Below are 20,368 nucleotides of genomic sequence, written 5' to 3'. Positions count from 1 at the left end.
AGGGAGTTTCGAGTCTTAAGCTTCCCTGTCCTTTTGAATCTTAGCACTGAAACATCCAGCTAAATCCGCCAGAGTTGAAAATGATTTTGAAGTTCATGTCGTCAGTGAGCCGGCCGTGACTATCTTGAGCCAATCACCTTCAGATCCAACTATTGCGAGTACAAACAACTTCCATGACAAATCCAATGATTCAACAGCATCACATAAAAATGTCCCGCTCAGTGTACTCAACTATAAGTATAACTTTCATGATCATATGCACAAACTTGACAAAATCGATGTACCTGGGTGGACGAAATCTAGACACAGCTTTAAGATTAGAAACAACAAACCCTGGGACCATCACAATATCAAAACTTGACAAAATAGATCCATTGGAATTAACACTTGCACCATCATCGACCATATCAAAATACGGCGAAATAGATCCACTGGAATTGACACTTGCACCACCATCGACGATATCAAAATATGGCGAAATACAGTGGGTAAACCCGAGTACGTGTTCCAAGCCAGTCCGCATAGAGGTTTGGGTCCGAAATTTTTGAGAAATTTTTGCCATTTTTTCTGCTTTTTTTGGCGGGAGAGTAAGGTTGAGGGGTGGTGTTAGGCTGCAAAACTTTTGGTTTTTTTTTGAAAAAAAAGCAAATTTGGTTGTTATTTGCCACTTGAGCAGCCATATTCATTAAATTATAGGCCTAGTGCGCCGCTAAGTAGCTAGATAGGTACCTAATTGAGGCCTAGGTCCGAAAATCCAAACCTCTAAAAGAGTAAAATCATATTTTTGGTCTCCAAAACCATATTCCTAGATTCATCAAAGCAATGCCTTTTCAATGGTCTGGGTGCCAGTCTCAAACATTCAAATTGAGTGCCCCGACATTGACCCGAAAGGTGAAATTTGATTTTGCAGGGCAGGTCGGAACACGTACTCGGGTTTACTGTACATCCACTGGAATTGACACCTGTACCATCATCCACAATATCAAAGCTTGAGGGAATAGATCCATTGGAATTGACGTTTGCAGCACCGCCTGAACTCACAACAAACAATGTAGTATTTCCACAAAACCATAGAATTTCTGGTACATTAGGAGTTCAAAAAACAGATTCCTTTAAAAATTCGTATCGACAAGAAAAATCCTTCAGGTTCACACCAGATGTTAGGATGTGGCTAGAGGATCAAACCGCACAGCTCACGAAGCCAGGGTCGCATCTACCAGGAGATCATCACAGTGTTATGCCCTATAAACACTCAATGTTTGGAGCTTTCCCATACAGTTTTCCAACATATGATCCTCTAGGCTCTGGTTCAAGTGATCTACATCATCATGTTCGTGAAGCTCCAACTCATAGCTCAGAGATATTTCATGGCTCAGGATCGAGTTCGGTTCAAGAATTTTCAACATCTGAACCATCGGCAGAAGACATGGAAAGTCTCACGGAAGATCAACATCAATCCATCATCGACCTCCAATCTGTTGAAAGTCATCACATTCAAACGCCAAGTGTTCCAGGAGATACTGGAGTATCAAAAGAATATAATGGTGGAGAAGAAAAATCTGACCCAATTCGGGAGAAAAATGTGGATGTAATTCCTCCCAAAGTTCATAAAGCTCATAATGCGGTTCGTGACGGTGTTTCTTTGTTAACAAGATCTGGAAAGCATCAAATTTGGGGGAGTCTCCCTTTTCGAAAAGAAATCGAAATATGGTTTAAACCCTTGAAAGCTAAATTGATACAAAGAGTTTTGAAAGAGAATAAATTGAATGGTTTGAAATCTAGAGATATACAAAGAGTACTTGTTCGAGCCAAAAATAAATTAACACCTACTTTTTTTGGAGCCTTGATCGCAAATTATCATTATATAGGAGACGAACGTAATCAGAAACTTTTAAGAGAGGGGTGGGAATACTTGCAGAGCTATATGACGAATTGGGAACATGCAGATTTTGATATCGTCCATGAATGCAAACACGCAGGTAGAGTAGATAATCGTGTCTGGGAATGGACCTCAGACGAAGTTCTAGGATATCTCATGTGGATGGATGGAAGGAATGGCTTATCATCTAAGGTCTTAAAAAAGTTAATTTCTGACTGGCAATTCAAACAATTGAATAAATTATGACTTTTTTCTATTTTCTCTTCTATATAGGAGTTCATGTACTGGATATTTTTGGAGTGATTGGTCTTTCTACTTTTTCTTGTCCTATTTATGACCTTTGGCTAGGATTAAATAATGTCATTTTGTATATTTTGTCACTGGTGTAGTGACCCGTATACATTTTTATATCACCAACAATAAAAATGGATGCAAACCAATTTGAATGTGTAAAGGATGTCAGATTGCCCAAATGAACCAAATTAAAACAAATCAATTCCTCATTTTTTTGCAAAATTCAACATAATTCTCTTTCTTTTGGAAAGGAATAAAAAATCCACAATATACAGATAGGCAGAAAGAATTATCTACTCAAATATTTTCAGTGCTTGGGCTGAAGATATCTTCAGTCCATTTTTTTAACAAGTTGAAGGTTTTTTCAGCCCAGTTCAAAAGCTTCAGCAACAACTACAAAAGTCTTAGCAAAGGCTGCAAAATCTCCAGCAAAAACTTCCAAAGATCTATTAACTACACCATCTGGCCCTCCCTTTCAAACATGCCAACTACCTCCACACAATCTACTTCTTATCTCAACATAAGCATTGTAACACAATCTTTGTCAGTGACAGTTGAACCAAGTTCACCAGGTTACTTATAAGTCCAATGATCCTCCTCATCCTCAACCTCTTAGCCCAAGAAATCAAGAACCATGAGGGTTGGGCAAAATCTTGACCAACCAGATTTGTGCCTTTGAAGATTCAATTGAAAATGACCAAAAACCATCAAGTGCAGGTTTCATAGATCTGTCAATTTCAAAGGTGACCCAGATTAAGGTTTTGGTTCTAATCTTTCTTCTACAGACAGAAGATTACTTTTCGAAAAATCCTTTGTTCAGTTTATCATGAAATATAACAAATTGGCGAAAGATTAATTTCACTCAGACTGATGGTTTTGTTGGTAACAAGAACTAAAACCCATTGATTTTTGTTCTTTTAGCTTGAAGCTTTTACTCCATATGTACCATAGAATCAAGAACTTTGAAATGCAAAACCAAAAATTGACCTTTAAGATCAAAGTGCAATTCTATTGACCATTATAGCTGGATTAATATTTCTCTGTGTGATTTTTCAAAAAGTTTTATTTTTTTCAACATTCAATTGATTTTATTGCCAAGGCTCACATCACATTCTGGCTCGCCCCACTGACCATTCACTGTATTACAAGTCCATCTTAATGACTGAAAACTTTTAAATCTTATCAATTATGTTTCATTGAAAGATCAACAAGAACAAAAACATAGTTAGTGCCAAAGAACAGAACCAATGCTGAATGATAAGTATTGCACAATCAAAATATGATTTTCATCAGGTATATTCTTTTTTACAAATTCTTTTTTTTGTTTCTACATAGATGCGGCAGTACTACTAGGATTGAGAATCAAATCGACTGTTCTTGTTAAACTACCACCTGATAAATTCCATTTCTTTAAAACTTCATCCCTAGACAAATCAGGAAACATCACCAACAATTCATTCAACTCGACCTCAGTAGGCGGTGAAGGAACAAGAACCCCCGAAGTTCTTGGTCTTCTGTTCGGATCTTCAAATTTAAGAAACATTGAGGTTTGAGAATGAAGAAGAAATCGAGGTAAAATACTTGATGGGATTCTCCATTGATTGAATTTGAATTGATTGAGATTATAAATCGATCCAACTAAAAGACCTAAAGTAGATGAAATCGGATTTAAACAAAATATAAAGAGTGATAATAGGTTAGGTAAGAATGTATGTGAATCGAATTTGAATGGGTTTAGATCATAATCATGAAGTGATGGGATTAGTTTTTGATGTTGATATAAAATTGAAAATGCGATTAAGAATGGACCGGATGGAATCGCCCTGCAGAGTGAAGTGGTTCGAAGAATTCAGATTCGGATTGATCTTGTAAGTTTAGAAAATTTTAACTGACTGATAATCGAATAATCGATTTCCGATTACCAAAACTAAAAGTTCAAGAAAAGATCCCATGATGATGGTCACCAGTAAGAAACTCTAAAAAAATAAATTCAAAAACCTTCAAAACACATCAGCTTTTCGATTCTCAAATTTCAATCTAGAACCCCCCCAAAAAAAAGTCAAAAAAAAAATTGGAAAAAAAAGAAACACGGACAGCATACTTAATTGAACCAAAGATACGTTCAATAGGTATCGAAACATTCCATAATAAAATAACGATAAGTAAAACGTCAATTAAATCAGAACAAACAAAATGATGTGAAAGAATTCTCCAAAACTAAAAAAGAAAACCAAAAACCAAAAAAAGCCAGGTTTTTTACGAGGACATAATCAGTTCCAAGATATTATCAAGTCAAAAATTGATGGTGAAATTAGTTACATACTTGTAGGTTTTGGGTTAATTCTGGTTTGAGTGGTAAGTCTAAAAGGTCTTGATGATTTGAAAGTAAAAATGAAATTAAAGAACAACCAAGAACGGCAACTATGAATCCAAAAGAACCCCTGGTTAATGATTAATGATAAATTAAAGCTTCAAGATAAATAAAAGAGTACTAACCTTTTGTAATAGGTGCGTTGGCGAAAGTTGAGGGATGACCCATCTTCTTGAGTAATATGTGATGGTGATGGTGAACATTTTGAAATTGTCCAAGTTCTTCGAAACTTGTCACTGCTACGTCACAACTACAGAACCGATCAGCTAGGAAAGTACCGAGACAGTGAAAGTACCGACCACCTCAAACTATCTTGACTCGACTTCAGTCGGTCCACCAAGTACGGTGGCCCACAAGCGCCAACTGCGCCAAAACGACAAAACTTGCAAAAGTACGCTTCAGGCCCCGCTCAAGACCCTGCCCAGTTCGAAAGGACTGCTCCTGCCCGGTTCAGGCCGCTTTTGAAGTGACCGGACAAGGCTGCTTTCCAGTTCTATGAATCTAAAAGACTACATCCCTTGCCATTTCAAAGGTGACCCAGATTAAGGTTTTGGTTCTAATCTTTCTTCTACAGACAGAAGATTACTTTTCGAAAAATCCTTTGTTCAGTTTATCATGAAATATAACAAATTGGTGAAAGATTAATTTCACTCAGACTGATGGTTTTGTTGGTAACAAGAACTAAAACCCATTGATTTTTGTTCTTTTAGCTTGAAGCTTTTACTCCATATGTACCATAGAATCAAGAACTTTGAAATGCAAAACCAAAAATTGACCTTTAAGATCAAAGTGCAATTCTATTGACCATTATAGCTGGATTAATATTTCTCTGTGTGATTTTTCAAAAAGTTTTATTTTTTTCAACATTCAATTGATTTTATTGCCAAGGCTCACATCACATTCTGGCTCGCCCCACTGACCATTCACTGTATTACAAGTCCATCTTAATGACTGAAAACTTTTAAATCTTATCAATTATGTTTCATTGAAAGATCAACAAGAACAAAAACATAGTTAGTGCCAAAGAACAGAACCAATGCTGAATGATAAGTATTGCACAATCAAAATATGATTTTCATCAGGTATATTCTTTTTTACAAATTCTTTTTTTTGTTTCTACATAGATGCGGTAGTACTACTAGGATTGAGATTTCACTCAGTCCAAAAGGCCATGGCTACAACCCTTGGTCTATATAATCCCTCGGGGTTTCCTAATATGGTATGCATCTCATTCCTTTCTCACCCCTTCCTGTATCTTTTTTTTCTCCGCCTACATTCAATTTCTACTTCACTTTTTTTACATCATCTGTCTTAAACATTAACATGAACGCAACACCATGCTCCGTATGCCATCAAAGACCTTCAGTATTTCATGGCCTTTGTCTCACATGCCTTGAAATATGACTTGGACCCCTCTCAGCATCATCTTCCCAATCAGCCAACAGTTCCAGCTCAATTGACATTCCCTCTCCAATGATGTCTAACTTCAATCACCAACAGTATCCTCAACCCATTTCAGCCACGGCTTCCACTTCAACATCTTCATATCAAACACAACCTACAAATCATACTACGCAGCCTAATTCCAGCTTTGATGCACGAGCATACAAGCATGCAGCAGCCACCATTGCTGCCCATAATAATGCCCTTCAAACCCCTATCACTACATCCTCAATCATGACATCAACCCCGGCCATATCACATACATTTGACCCACTCACCATCGCCAAAGAAAGTCGAAATTGAACAATTACAGCTGCCAGGCCGCCAAGGTCAAGCGCCCACGAGGAGCAACAACCAATCGGCCACGGGCACGCCCTACCTCAGACACTCCGGCATATGATGGATCAACACCTGCAATCACTTTTCCGTGTGGTTTTGAAATTTATCACGCACCTAAATGGGCAAAACAAAAACCGCTCTCAACCTCTCGAACAATCAACTTGTTTCATCCTCAAGCTTACAAAGAGTTACGTCAAGATCTTTGGACACACTTTCAACAGATCTTTGTACCAAACGACATCCTTGACACTCTGGACTCAGCCGGTTTTGAATTTACTTCCTTAGGGAACCAAGAAGCTACTGCCACACCTTCAAACTTGACGTGGTGGTTCACAAATAACAGCTCGATCAATCTCATCTATGATCATACCCGTTTCGAACACAACCGCACCTTGACCCCCGCTGTAGAGATCAAGACTCCTGAAGCCCCACCTTTGACCAATTCAGCCGCAAACAAGACACTTCTTGGTTACAAAGGTAAACATTGTCCTATGTAATGTATGATTGTTGATTCTCAATGACATGTGTTGTTCTGTCTTCCTTCCAGCCCGTTGGACACAGCCTTTAATCCATACCAATGAAGAAAAGGTTGAACAAGGAGTTGAACGATTTGGTGCATCTCGCGAGCCTTACCTCCTTCACAGCAAACGTGGAATTTCATGGGAAGCTGGTCTTCAGTGGCTCCTTCAAGTTGATGGAAACACTGTTGAATCAGACTTCATCGCTTACCGTTGGCATTTGAAAGAACCTCAAAGAAGCCGTACTCACAGCATTCAACCAATTGACATTTGGCACCCAAGCGGTCCAATTGAACTTATTAGCAAAACACCACTCAGTAAATGCTTTGATAAACTAAATGCAACTCGCTCAAGGCTCTTGGTTTGTACTGAGAACACATAGAAAGCGCTGCTTTCTATTGTGTTCTGTCGAAGGCATTTCATTTACTGCTTTTGATGAAAAGCATAACCTTTTAATCCAAAGGTTATGCTTTCTTTTTATTCGCTTCAGCTTGATCATTGGCTGATAAGCAATAAATTTGGTTCAGGTAGTACATATCTTACAGATATAAATACCAGACGGGTGAAGCTCACTGACCTCCCCTTCCAACACCATAAAGTTCTGATTCTTCTATGTAACATCAATTGCCGTTTGTTTAAAGGCAGTGTGCCATAACAATGAACCAATTGTATTTCTTTCAATTACCTCGAATTGCTGTTTGTTCAAAGGCAGTGTGCCATAACAATAAACCAATTCTCTCTTTTAATTACTTCGAATTGCTGTTTGTTCAAAGGCAGTGTGCCATAACAATAAACCAATTAAGTCTTTTAATTACCTCGAATTGCTGTTTGTTCAAAGGCAGTGTGCCATAACAATAAACCAATTCTCTCTTTTAAGTACCTCCATTTGCTGTTTGTTCAAAGGCAGTGTGCCATAGCAATAAACCAATTTTCTCTTTTTCCATCTTAAAACTTTTTTGAGAATGTAAAGTTAGTTGACATGGTATTTGTACAACAGTTGTAGTACGGGGTCTTGATTATTGTTAATTTTGTGATAGTCCAGACCCTGTAAGTGATTTTTTTTGAATCATACTTGAAAATGAGATGGTTCAGGGTCTGATTCATTATAATGTATCGTCATTAACATCTTTGTTTGACCCCCTTTATTGAGCTCTTTATCAAAAACCAAACGGAAACTCATATCACTCTATTCAATCACAGATCTCTAACTCTCAATAATCCAGAGAGAACTTTTTGCCCATTAACCTTTGTCTACATAGAGTACATTCTGTCACAGCTTAATTCTATATTCAAATGCTTGAAAATCCTCCTGTGGCCAGTGGTGTCTTTGTGCTAGGGCGTGAGGCAAGCACAATTTCTTTCATGTTTGCAATATCCTTCACAAACTGACTTTTCACCATTAATTTTCCCTCTAGATGTGTGCTGAAGAAGTTTTTTCAGATGTGCGTCAAGTCTTTCCGGCCGGTACAACTCTCTTCCAAGCCCACTGCATGTTGGGTGGGGCGGATTCAAACACACCACATGTGATGCCTGTGGTGTTGATATATACAACTCCCGGTGCGCCTGCAGTGCAAACCAATCACCTATACCATGCACACAGACTTCTATTGCATGACGCTGCCTTGAGGAAGTGCATATTTGAAGTCAGCTCAGCAAGTTGTATGGCTTTTTAGGGCCTAGTCCTGTGGCCTATGGCCAATTCATCCCACATCTAGTCAACTCAGTTACGGTGTCAACTCAAGGCAAGCCAATCTATGCAGATACTGAGGTGGCATGGGATTTTGGGCCCGAGATTGTTTCATTGATTGTTGAACACAATGCATGGTTTCCCTCAGTTGAGTTGTTTCATTACCCTTTTGTTGTTTTTCAACTAACACGTTATTTTTGCTTGCATTGTAATACACAGTTGGGCAGATATATTGACAACGTAATATATTACCAAGGTGAACCAGGCCTGGCTGTGTTAAATGTGGATGATTTTAACGAACGGGGAGTCAATACTTTCATCTCAGGACACATCAAGAATTGGGATTCTAATACCGATGAGCTCATTGTACAGGTAAGTCTGGTTTTAATCTGTTACAAAGGCCAACAACTGACTTGGATGATGGATTCCCCTCACACTTTAGGCTACTACCATTTCACCAGTCAATTATGACTAGTCACACAGAAGGAGTACACGGCAAGGCTACTCTTCAAGACTCATCTATTGGATGAGTTGAATACATGGTAGTGAGAAATGTGTAATGTATGGCAGCATGTCATGTATCTGTCATGTATCTATCCCAGCATTCTTATTTGTCCAGAATTCACGAATCAAATGTGTCTATACCTTGTTAATGATACAGTCATGATCAGTCTGTCACAAGCTCAACCTGTTGTAGTCTTCTCTTTCTAAAACAAACTTTTAAAGAACTAACTACGAAGTATGAGTTTAGATGTTGTTCATTTGTTTTGTTTGTCTGTGACCTGTCAATAGAAAAATTGAAAAACATTATGTGACCTTCAATTATCACGCGACACGAGTCCAAACCGATTTTGAATAGTTTCCACAGCTTTTTCGTGATTTGTAGCAGCACGCGGAACACCCTCAGGTATTCCCAGAAGAAATAAATCATAGGATCGAAGAAACAAAAGGATTTTGTGAAAAACTGTCCAGATGTTTTCCATAGTGACGTTAGCCATGTCGATCTGAAGTTCTTCTTGAGCTGATGCACAAATCTCACGGAGCCATAGAGGAGAAGTGGTCCTGATTTCATCAGCGTTTGGATAATGTCGAGCTTGAATTTCTTCAACATGTTCCAAAGTCACTGGAATTAGGCCTTCAACACCGTTGTTGGATGCAGGAGCGAGGTAACAATAGTTGGGTGAACAACTTGTTGGGAGCTTGGTTCAAGCATCAAGCCGCTTCGAGTATGAGTTGTAATCATACATCCATTGATCCAATGACTGTTGGACCAATGGTACCCACAAATACAAAAACAGAAGCCTAGATTGAAGACAAAATCAGCAACTACATCACAGAGTCTACTTGTCCAGACTTGGTACTTGCCTTTCAAGTGGGTCATTATCGTTGTACTTGCCCTGCTCCATGGAGGTGAAGATCATGTTGATTAAAGCCGTGTTGTGCTGACGCATGAGCTGTGACCACAAGCATTCAATTTTTTGATTGAGAGTTGAGTCAGTGTATTGGTGGCGAAGTGCTGCTTCCTCCTTGGTGATGTTCGCAAAGACGGCAGATAACTCAATCTGATGTGCAGCTAAGTTGATTGTTTCAGTCCCATGATCGGTCACGGTTCGTTTAGGTATACCACCTATTTTCTTGACAGTCTCGAGAAAGTACAAGCCAATGTGAGCTGGGTTGTTATTGGTGATATGGACAAAGATACCCAGTACACGTCGAGACCAGGCGTCGATGAATCCATACATTGTGATGCCAAATTTCTTGAGCTTATCGTGTCCATCGGCAGACCACACGTAATTTGGCCCTGGTACATAAAAGGTTCGGCGATTGATGGAGTCACGCAAGCGATTTTCGACACCATCACCATCCATTTGTTTGACCATAGTTTCAACAATGTGTCTACACAAACGCATGGTATTGGTAGAATTGAACGAGTGCATCCATTCAGTTAACCCCGTACTTACCTGTGGACAAACACATCGTGCTGGTTTCTGAGGATATGATGGACACGACGATATCCGGCTAGTTTACCGTCCGGGTTGCGCTTGGTCTGTCAGATAAACTCAGCTACTTCTTCCATAGTAACCTTTCCAAGATCTATATCGTCGTGCTTTTGGTGCAGGCCGAGGACTTGACAGCGTCGTGCAAGAGTACGTGGGGACAGGTTGAAGTCGTGACACTCTTTGATTATATTGATGATATGTTCGGCGCGCATACCTTGACCATGATAGAAGCTGATTAGATCATTGAAAAGCTCATAGGTGTGTTCGTCTGGAAGTCTTTGTAGGCCCCAGTCTGTTCGTGCACGAGTGAGACTCCTGAGAGAGCATTGAAGATCGTGATGAGTAGATAGTTCGACTTGTATTTCAGCGTTAGTGAGGCCTTCTTCAACTAGGTCGGCAATCAGTGGCTGGAAGTCTTCTGTTATAAGCTTTCTGGGCGGCATTGAGATCGATTTGAAAAACTTGTTAAAAGGTGAAGATGTGTTAAATTGACAATGAGTGTGATGATCGATGTAAAGTTGAGAGAGAAAGTATTGATGAGAGGCGTAACAAATTTTTTGATGATGGACGCGACGACGTGTGTAGAATGGAGCAAAAAAGATGATAAAAGATGTGTTTCAGGTGGGGAATCATCAAATTCACAATTTGTGTCAATATTGAAGGGCACGAGCTGCCACTTGCGCCATAACAGGTTATCACCCAAATGCTGAGGAGTTGCCCGGGTAGACGTGATAGCCTGAACCGGGCAGGAGCAGTCCTGTTGAGCTGGGCGGGGTCGTGAGCGGGGCCTAAAGCGTACTTTTCCAAGTTTTATCGTTTTGGCGCAGTTGGCGCTTGTGGGCCACCGTACGGAAGCCGTGACGTGAAGTGACCGCCACGGTTTTTACAAAACTTCGGTTTTCAGTTTTCGGTTTTCAGTTTTCAGATTTTCGACTTTTCAGTCTTTTTGATTTCCAAACATGCATTTGCCTCAAGCCCCTGCATTAATAAGACTACACTACGTTGCCCTTAGCAAAGACACTGTCATTTTTGTAGTCTAAAAGTGCCCCTTGCCTTGCACATTTGTGAGAAGTCTATGACGATGACCACATTTCTATTCAATTCAAAGACAATGGCGAATTGCTTCTTTTTCAAGAGCAACAAGTCCATGATGATGACATCCTGGTAAATGTTCAATCTCATCAGCTCCGTTGGTGATCAAGTCTACACAAAAACTATTCATATCAGTGGGAACGTGTCCAGCTGGTTAGGCGGTGTGAGTAAACTCAGAATTGATCGGGTTGTTTACGTTCAACGGTGAGATTATTGAATTCATTTTTTACGCGGTGAAAAATGTTGCTTTTCTTCCTCTCGAGGCTATTCGGTTCCAAAGTTTGAACCTACAAAATTGAGACTAATCATGTATATTAGCTTGATGATAGATTATTTGAAAGTTTCACCTCGCTTTTTTGCCTTTCTCAATCGCTTGTTTTCATGTTTATTGCAATGTCATTAATCTTGAGTCGGTGTATCTTGTTAAGGGTCTGCAACTAACAAGCTCGTCCTATGTTTGCTTGAATGGTTTGTGTCAGTATGGTTCCAAATACTCCTTTCTGGAAATACTTCTTTCTGATCTTCTTGGTGAAGATCAATAGTCTCATGGTCCTTATTGTCAAGATGAAGAGCTCAAAGAGTATGCGTTGATCACTATTAAATGACAAATTCACAACTTGGTTACATAGATCGTAGTATACACGAGGCTAGATAAGGCTAGATAGCTCTAATAAAGCATTCTCGAGTGATGACGACTCATCCTATGCTTTTTTTGCCAATGAACGTTTAAGTCAACAGACATACTGAAGGTGCTTAAGAAGTGAAAATGCACCTCCCATCTTTTACAATCAATATGAAGATCAAAGCTATGGTTCAGTTTCTCATTTGGTCTAAAAGAGAATGGAAACTGAACTCATCTGTGGAGGTTGTGGATGAGTTTGAGATATGAAAGCCAACGGGCTATAGATTTGAAGGAAGCCTTTCAGCCGAGGTGGTGATTGATGGCGTCAATAGTGTTCGAGATGTTCGATCGGGTCTTCCAATGAGTCGAAACAAACTTGATCTTTGAGGCGATTGAATAAGTTTGGGCTTCCGTAGGAGATCAGAAATTCAAAAAAGACTGAAAAGTCGAAAATCTGAAATCTGAAAACCAAAAACCGAAAACCGAAGTTTTGAAAAAACCGTGGCGGTCACTTCACGTCACGGCTTCCGTACCACCGTAACCAAGCCCCTCTTCAAACACTTCTCACCAGAAAGAAAATTCAAAACCACGCCGAATCAAAACCAAACAGAAACAATGGATGAGGACTCAATTTACACTTGTCATAGAACTCATAGATATTCACAACCAGAAACCAATCCAACCAACCGATCCTCGCCCTCATCATCATCATCCGAAGAAAATGAAAAAAGTTATCAAAAATCCAAACCAAAAGACAAACCAAGTTCATTAAGATTCAAACGAAAATATCAAATAGAAGAAGGACCATGGTATATGAATTTAAAAAATGTATTAAAAAGACAAAAGATTAGTCAAGAGAAAACTAAGAAAAGAAATGAAAGAAAAAAAGAATTAAGAAAGATTAGGAATGCGAAGATTAAGGAAAACTTATTGAAGAAGAAAAGAAAATTGAATGAAGATGAAGTTGATGATTCAATTCATTCTAATGATGACGAAGAAGAAGAAGAACCAACAGAAAAGAAAGAAAATCAATCTGATTCGATACATACTACTTCTCAACCAGCACCGATACCTTCGACTTCTACTTCTATTTCTGTTTCTGTTTCTGAGGGACAGAGAACAGAACCGATTCCCGAACCAACACCATTTCCAGAAGACCTAAACCATCGTAAGCCAATCGTTTCCAAAACCCTACCAATCCAAAATGTACTAACAAACCACACGACATCCAACCCTCAAAAAGTATTACCATCTTCAGTAAGTTTCACATTTTTCCAAAAAGCAAAAACACCCCCCCCCCAAAACATGAACTAAACGTATCAATTTTTCTCTTTGGTATTAGTCATTATTAGTTTCAATCCACGAAACCGCTTCGAGATTTTACACGAATCAAAACTTAATGACTCCCAAACCGATCAAAGCAGGTCGACCATCTAAAAAGAAATTAGATCCAAAACTAATGTTAAAAAGTTTACATGGTTCTGCTTTAATTGCCATAGGTTTTTAATCCTGACCAATCTTGAATTCTTATCATTCCAAATAGAGGATGTCAAATTGTTTTTGAACTGACTCTTTGCCTTTTGATTTTCATTTTTGGGGCGTTTCTCTTTATTAGGTGTTTTGATTGAAGAAATCGCTAGAGAAGAGGTTTCTAAACTTGATCAACCTATGATGGATTGATGATTCAAATCGGTAGTGAAACCGTGTATAATAGCGGTGTACAAACCTACAACCCAACATGAAAACCCATGAAAAAAACCCATGAAAACCCAACTTCTTCATGGGTTTTTTTCATGGGTTTTTTCACATGGGTCAAAATCGTCTAGATCTCACCACCCGTTTGTTGAAAAAAACAGTTGTGTTCGATATATGTAGACTCAACCAACCCCACCCCTTCTTGGTCAACGCAACACACCCAATAACACAAATCCTTACAAAATAAACATATGCTGCTTGTCTAAATACCTGATGTATGCTGATTTCAAAGTTTCCCTCTCTTCGGTTTGTTTCAACCTTTGCAATTTGAAGAATTCAAAAGCGATCGTTTTATTTCAAACGATCGCACAATGTATCGTTTTACTTCAAACAAAAACTGATCTGAATTGCCTTTCAGACCTTTGACATGAGACTTTTGAAATGAAGACATCGTTTTCAATAAAAAAACATATCGTTTCATCTCAAAAAGAAACTGTTGAAGTTGGCTTCTAAGACTTTGAGATGATACTTCTAAAGCGAAGATATTGTTTTCAGTCAAATGCAAACGAGATCGTTTTGTTTCAAAAAAGCACAAGATATCGTTTTATTTCAAACAAAAAGAGATGAAACTTTCAAAACTAAAATTTCCTTGAAGTAGTGTGAGATTCAAATCAAGAAAAACCTTTATCGATACAAAAAGCGCGGTGGTTGAGCTGGATGCAAAAAAGAGAGATGTGGAGTAAAGTTAAGGCCTCAAGTGATGACAAGAGCAGCGTGTGGCCTGTGACTCAACTTTCAAGACATGTTTTAGGAGTTGGGGCGTTCAAACCTTTCCAGGGCAACCCATGAAAAAAACCCGTCAGAAAAACCCATGAAGAAGTTGGGTTTTCATGGGTTTTTTTCATGGGTTTTCATGTTGGGTTGTAGGTTTGTACACCGCTAATATGTATAAGAACAAAGATTGAAGAATTGGGGTTCATTCAATCAAAGTCGGTGATCAGTTTAAAGTGATGTGAGACCAAAAGATCCCTTCCAAGTAAATAAGAATGCGCAAGCTAATCAGCTCATGTAATATTTATATTAGAATTTGGATATGATTAACTCTCATCTTGAGAAACTTGAATACCGTTGAGTGTCATCATGAGTGGTATACACGTTATAAGAGTCTGAAGTATCTCTCATCATGAAATACTTGACGCATACAACCACTCCCAAATCCAAACCTTGTGAATTGCAATCCTTGATGACTATAATCCCAAATTTTCCATTAACCAAAGAAAAAACGGATCCAAAGGACTGCTTTTCTTTGTTTCCTTTACAGCCGTTCCTGGTTTGGTTGCCTCTCCATAAAACTTTTTTTAACATTTTCAACAAATTTTGTGCTCTTTTTTCTTTCGTAATTAAGTCCCAGCAGGTCTTGAACACAGCCTACAGTACTCAGATAGGCTCTGGGATTGTTGTACAAGCTGTTTTTGCAAACTTAACTAAGTCCTTTGCTGGGCCTAATCACCACTCCAGCAAGGGACTTACATCTAAAGTAAAAAATGGAAAACACCGGCTGACCAAATTGACAATGAGTGCATGGATGCGCTAGCAATAACACTCGCGTGCCTGTGTGTGGCTCTGGCAGTTGATCTCAGGTGAGTCTATATGTCATATCAACATACAATCATCCTTGTGCTATACTGACAGGTCTGATCAGTCATGGGTATATTCCACTTGACACAGCCGACAAGAAGCCGACAAGAATGTTGTTGGCAATGTCAAACAACAGTTCAAAGTCCACATGCAACCCTGTGACTGCTCAAACTGCCTCCCAGCAGAGGCCAAAGCCCGCTCACCGCGCACTGACCTCTGACAACTTTGACAGCGCTCTGGAGATGAGTGAGACAGAACTCATACACCTGATCAACAAGCTTCCTCAGCTACCACCACCACCACCACCGGTGGAACGTAGGCCATTTGCACTGCCCTGTGGGAAAGACAACCCTATTTGAAATACCCCACTGCTTAAAGCCCTAGTCACACAGTTGTAACAAGTGTTCAAAAAAAAATTCTACTTGATTTTTACTGAGCCGTCAGATTTGGGCCCACTGAATTAGTTTCCACCAGAGTTTGCATGGGATGTTGCAAAGCACATCAACATGGTCACCCAACCTAGCGGTTTGGCTATAGTGTTGGCTAGTGAAATCATACCTGGTCAATTCAACTGTCTGTTCAATGCTTTCACCCAGTGGCAAGATGAATTCCAACCGGTTGAAATTATGGCAGACACTGTGGCTCAAACGTAAAAAGGTGTGTTGTTCTCATGGAACACCAAAGATACCTCAATCTGTCAAAGGGAAAGCATGAACCAATGCAAACCGGAAGGCAGCCAAAGATTTACATGAAAAAGATAAAGAGCAAGCTGCTTTGAAAGAGTCCAAGAAGAAAGACACCAAAAACAAAAAGAAAGATAAGTGCGCGGCAGAAGATCCACTTGAGGCCAATCATACAAAAACCAGGGTGAAATTGCAGGTAACTGACTAATGAATGGTTTACCTAGTACATGGAGTACTAGAATTTGGATATAAATATTACAAACACTGTGCTATCTGTTTGATTACAGTGTCCATCATCAATTAGGGTCTTGTCATTCAATCACAACAATAACACATCCTTCACACCACAACAAAATTGCAAAGATTGACCTGTGTCTTTGTCAGCCCAGATTGCTTTGAGCATATTACACAATCTGGTTTGGCATGCGTTCTTTACCTGTGCTGGAGGTTGTGTGGAGCTGTTATTTGCCAATCTTTGATTCACATAAGACAGGAATAAGTCCATCAAAGCCTGAGTAATAATGTTAAGATTCCCCTGGAAGACAATTTTATGGCCTGCTTCCAATTTGATTATATAGCAGCATCAACTTTCATAATTGTAATCAACATCAACAACAAAAATGAATGTATGTCAGCCAACAAAAAATATTATGCAATGAAATTTGTTACATTGTCTAACCCAAGCAATAAGTCCTGAGAGCCAATAAGTCACGTTCTGCAGGTCTGTTTCACTGCCCTAGTAAGAGATGGCATTTAAGAGCTTTATATTGGAATTGAGTGCTTCACATGATCTTCAGATAAACTGAACATTTGCACTGACCATTGTATTATAATCACAGGGGCCAAAATAGATACTCACATACATGTGAGCGTTGTAGACTTTTTGGAATTCTCCAAAAAAGATTCATTTTCTTTCAGATTGATTCAATTCACAATCTTGTTTGTGTTCAGGTGATCATCCTGTGGTTCTCATATTTTACTTGACATTTATTGAGAAGGCTCATTTCCATCTTGGATGAGCAATAACTGATTCCCAATGAGTAATCAGGATCAGCTCATGAGGCACTGAATACTCAGCAATTTGTTCAAAATGAAGATGAGCACATGAACTATACCTTCCTGAGGCTTCATTTTTCAGTGAAGAAGCCTGCCCAGGGGCGTCCCATTTGAGATGCTCAGCAAATACTCAGTAGCATCCCCTGACTGGATCACTGATGGGCCGGACTTTTCTCAGACTTCCTTGCTAAGGAATGAAGCCTGATAAAAGCGTCATCCCATCTGCTCATTGCTCAGCTAATCCTCAGTGATATCCCCGGATAAAGTTTTTCACACTGAGGGGCTGAGATCACCTGAGCAGCCCCTCAGCCAATACTCAGTGACATCCTTTGGATCCTTCTGATCCGGCCAGGAATGCCCCTGAGGACTAGCTGAGCAGGCCCTCATCCAATGAGCAGTGAAATCCTCCAGATCCTCCTGATCTCAGGGATGCCCCTGAGGAATAACTGAGCAGCCCCTCATCCAATGAGCAGTGAAATCCTCCGGATCCTCCTGATCTCAGGGATGCCCCTGAGGAATAACTGAGCAGCCCCTCATCCAATGAGCAGTGAAATCCTCCGGACCCTCCTGATCTCAGGGATTCCCCTGAGGAATAACTGAGCAGCTCAGTTGAACGAGCAGACGGGCCTCAGGCTTCATTCCGGAGCCATGAAGCTTGAGGCAAGCTTGGCGCTCTGTGATCCATCTGGGGGATACTTCAGAGACTTAGCTAAGGGAATACTCAGTTCAGCTCAGCCCCTAAGCTATACATTGGTGGCATCCCTTGGAGCTTACTGAACCAGGGAATTCCGCTCAGGATCAGCTGAGCAGATGGATCAGCCCTTCCTCAGACTTCTTTGCTCAGGAATAAATGCTGAGGAAGGCTTAGTTTGTCTGCTCAGTTCCTGATGATCACGTAATCAGCTGACAAACAGAAAGAAAAGGGAAACAAATGGGAAACAAATGGGAAACAAATTGGAAACAAATGGGAAACAAATGGGAACAAAACAAGAAAATTTCAACACTCACATAGTTGTGAGCATCAATTTTTGCCCCTGTGAATGATGTTTTAGCCAGAATATATGCACTTCCAAGAATTTTTCCAGAGCAAGCCAATGTCCATTATGTTTGTTGGATGGTAATAGCAGTGAATGTTTAGTCACATGGGCTAATTCCTTTGGTAAGTCTTCCTCCAGTAGCATTGCTATTTGTGGTATGTAACAGCAATAATGCGACATTCCTGGCATTACTTGTGCCATTATTGCCCAGCGTTTCCAGATTGCCATTAGGCGGCCTATCTCCCCTGCATGGCTCAAATCATGTGCCTCAACCACCGTGGCAAAGTAACCATGCTAACATCAAGTTTTACTTAGTGTGGTCAGTACCTTTTTTGGCTCTTTGTACAGTGGAGAACTCAAAGTACTCTGACCATACCTGTGCAAAAAGCTCATCACACCAACGCTGCCACCTTTACTTTACTAATCATAGTAAATTATCGGTATCGTATCTTTTTTGCAGTATCCTACCCCCGATACTCAGTATCGGTATCGGCGATACTGTACTTGCTGGGTCCTGACATGGTATCCTGGGATCCGATACCATATCCAGTATAGTACCGCGGAGGCCGATACTTTACCGGTTGGGGTCCTGGATAGTATCCCGGTATCTTTCAGTACCTTTCAGTATCTTATTTAGCACAAAAGCAACTGGGATACGTGATACAGCGCGATACTTGTCCAGTATCGTCCAAAGATACTCGATACTATAATAGTATTGTCAAAGATACACAATACTTTTCCAGTATCGTGTAAAGATACTCAATATCTTACCAGTATCGTTTAAGATACGCGATACTTTATCAGTATCGTAATGGTATCGTCAAAAACACTGATACTAGATACGTATCGGTATCATACCTAGTATCAAGGATACTGTACCCAAACCGGCCGGGAACAGTATCTTGGAATTCAATACGGTATCCAGTATCGTATCCTATTGGGCTATACTGTACCGATATGTGTTTGAGACAGTATCTTGAAAAAGATACTTTACCGGGTATCCTCGATACTATACCGAGTATCGTATCGTGGCAGCGTTGATCACACCCACACACTTTGGTCAGATTGAGGCCTTTGGCAGACTTGATCACTTTGATATGTAAGGACATTAACACATCAGTATTTGCTCTTGTTCAATCTGAAAGAACAAGTCATATAAGATTGACTGAACCAAGTGCAAATACTAGATTTGCTTTAAGTACAGTTTGACAAGATCACATTATTGTGTTGAAATCCTGTGACACAACAGGCTTCTTATACTCTAGGCCTAGCAAGAAAGTCAAATACCAAACACCTGTGACAGTGTACTCACTGTTTTCTGGTTTACCCCAATGAAGAGCCCATAGGGTTTTCACACAATTCCACGTGGTATGAGCTCCAGCCTGATCATATCAAAAGGTTGAATTGACCGGGCCACAATTATATATAACTGGAAGGCCAACTTACTTCATCCAACATCAAAGTTGCCCAGTTGTCTCTCCCAGTTTTGCTTGATGAAGTCAATTTACCAAAGTTTTTAATGATTGAGCATTTTTACCTCAAACACAAGCCCACCTTCATTTGGTATTGGTGTTCCACTATGTCTGTATTATTGGAAGAGAATAATGCCATCATGCATTCCTTGGGTGACCAACCTAGTTTGTTTATATATTCACATATCTAAATTGTATGAGTTACAGTGGTAGGAGGTGTTGACATGCTTTTGTAAACACTTTTACAATTATTTTTTTTTGGATTAAAAAGGCAGTGGAGGAATTTACAGGGTTAATTTGTAGGATTAGGCAAGATTGATGTGTAGAATTGGAAGAGTTTGATACCATATTAATGAGAAGTACTGTCATCATGATCCATTCATAACAGTCAATTCTGTGTCCTGAATTTTGACACCGCCCGCTAGAAGGATCCATCATCAAACGAGGGTACTGCATTGTCTCAAGCTTGAACTTTTAGCGGTCTTGACCGTCTGTATTTCCATTCATGCCTCATTTCAAAACCAAGCCCCTGGTTGTTCTAG

At 39.7% G+C, this 20,368-nt stretch overlaps 6 protein-coding genes across 6 annotated transcripts; 4 read left to right on the top strand and 2 right to left on the bottom strand.

The window, feature by feature from the left end:
• Positions 1-1,165: 1,165 nt before the first annotated feature.
• Positions 1,166-2,125, top strand: MELLADRAFT_65314 (uncharacterized protein; the record flags this gene model as incomplete). Its single annotated transcript, XM_007412905.1, has 1 exon — positions 1,166-2,125. The coding sequence occupies one exon, from the start codon at positions 1,166-1,168 to the stop codon at positions 2,123-2,125; it is 960 nt and encodes a 319-aa protein (XP_007412967.1).
• Positions 2,126-3,500: 1,375 nt separating this feature from the next.
• On the bottom strand, positions 3,501-4,712 carry MELLADRAFT_108961 (uncharacterized protein; the record flags this gene model as incomplete). Its single annotated transcript, XM_007412814.1, has 5 exons — positions 3,501-3,996; positions 4,067-4,149; positions 4,268-4,390; positions 4,497-4,594; positions 4,670-4,712. 5 exons carry the CDS (start codon positions 4,710-4,712, stop codon positions 3,501-3,503), a joined length of 843 nt encoding a protein of 280 aa, XP_007412876.1.
• Positions 4,713-6,020: 1,308 nt separating this feature from the next.
• On the top strand, positions 6,021-7,226 carry MELLADRAFT_65313 (uncharacterized protein; the record flags this gene model as incomplete). Its single annotated transcript, XM_007412906.1, has 4 exons — positions 6,021-6,279; positions 6,301-6,518; positions 6,548-6,803; positions 6,874-7,226. 4 exons carry the CDS (start codon positions 6,021-6,023, stop codon positions 7,224-7,226), a joined length of 1,086 nt encoding a protein of 361 aa, XP_007412968.1.
• Positions 7,227-8,259: 1,033 nt separating this feature from the next.
• On the top strand, positions 8,260-9,006 carry MELLADRAFT_108959 (uncharacterized protein; the record flags this gene model as incomplete). Its single annotated transcript, XM_007412907.1, has 4 exons — positions 8,260-8,401; positions 8,518-8,678; positions 8,751-8,903; positions 8,974-9,006. 4 exons carry the CDS (start codon positions 8,260-8,262, stop codon positions 9,004-9,006), a joined length of 489 nt encoding a protein of 162 aa, XP_007412969.1.
• Positions 9,007-9,349: 343 nt separating this feature from the next.
• Positions 9,350-10,974, bottom strand: MELLADRAFT_108958 (uncharacterized protein; the record flags this gene model as incomplete). Its single annotated transcript, XM_007412813.1, has 3 exons — positions 9,350-9,730; positions 10,493-10,550; positions 10,592-10,974. 3 exons carry the CDS (start codon positions 10,972-10,974, stop codon positions 9,350-9,352), a joined length of 822 nt encoding a protein of 273 aa, XP_007412875.1.
• Positions 10,975-12,860: 1,886 nt separating this feature from the next.
• MELLADRAFT_108957 (uncharacterized protein) lies at positions 12,861-13,925 on the top strand (the record flags this gene model as incomplete). Its single annotated transcript, XM_007412908.1, has 3 exons — positions 12,861-13,502; positions 13,588-13,744; positions 13,861-13,925. The coding sequence occupies 3 exons, from the start codon at positions 12,861-12,863 to the stop codon at positions 13,923-13,925; spliced, it is 864 nt and encodes a 287-aa protein (XP_007412970.1).
• Positions 13,926-20,368: the final 6,443 nt, after the last annotated feature.

This window comes from Melampsora larici-populina (assembly GCF_000204055.1).
Source record: "Melampsora larici-populina 98AG31 unplaced genomic scaffold MELLAscaffold_33, whole genome shotgun sequence".
Classification (NCBI taxonomy): domain Eukaryota; kingdom Fungi; phylum Basidiomycota; class Pucciniomycetes; order Pucciniales; family Melampsoraceae; genus Melampsora; species Melampsora laricis-populina.
This window is presented reverse-complemented; position numbering and strand designations above follow the sequence as displayed.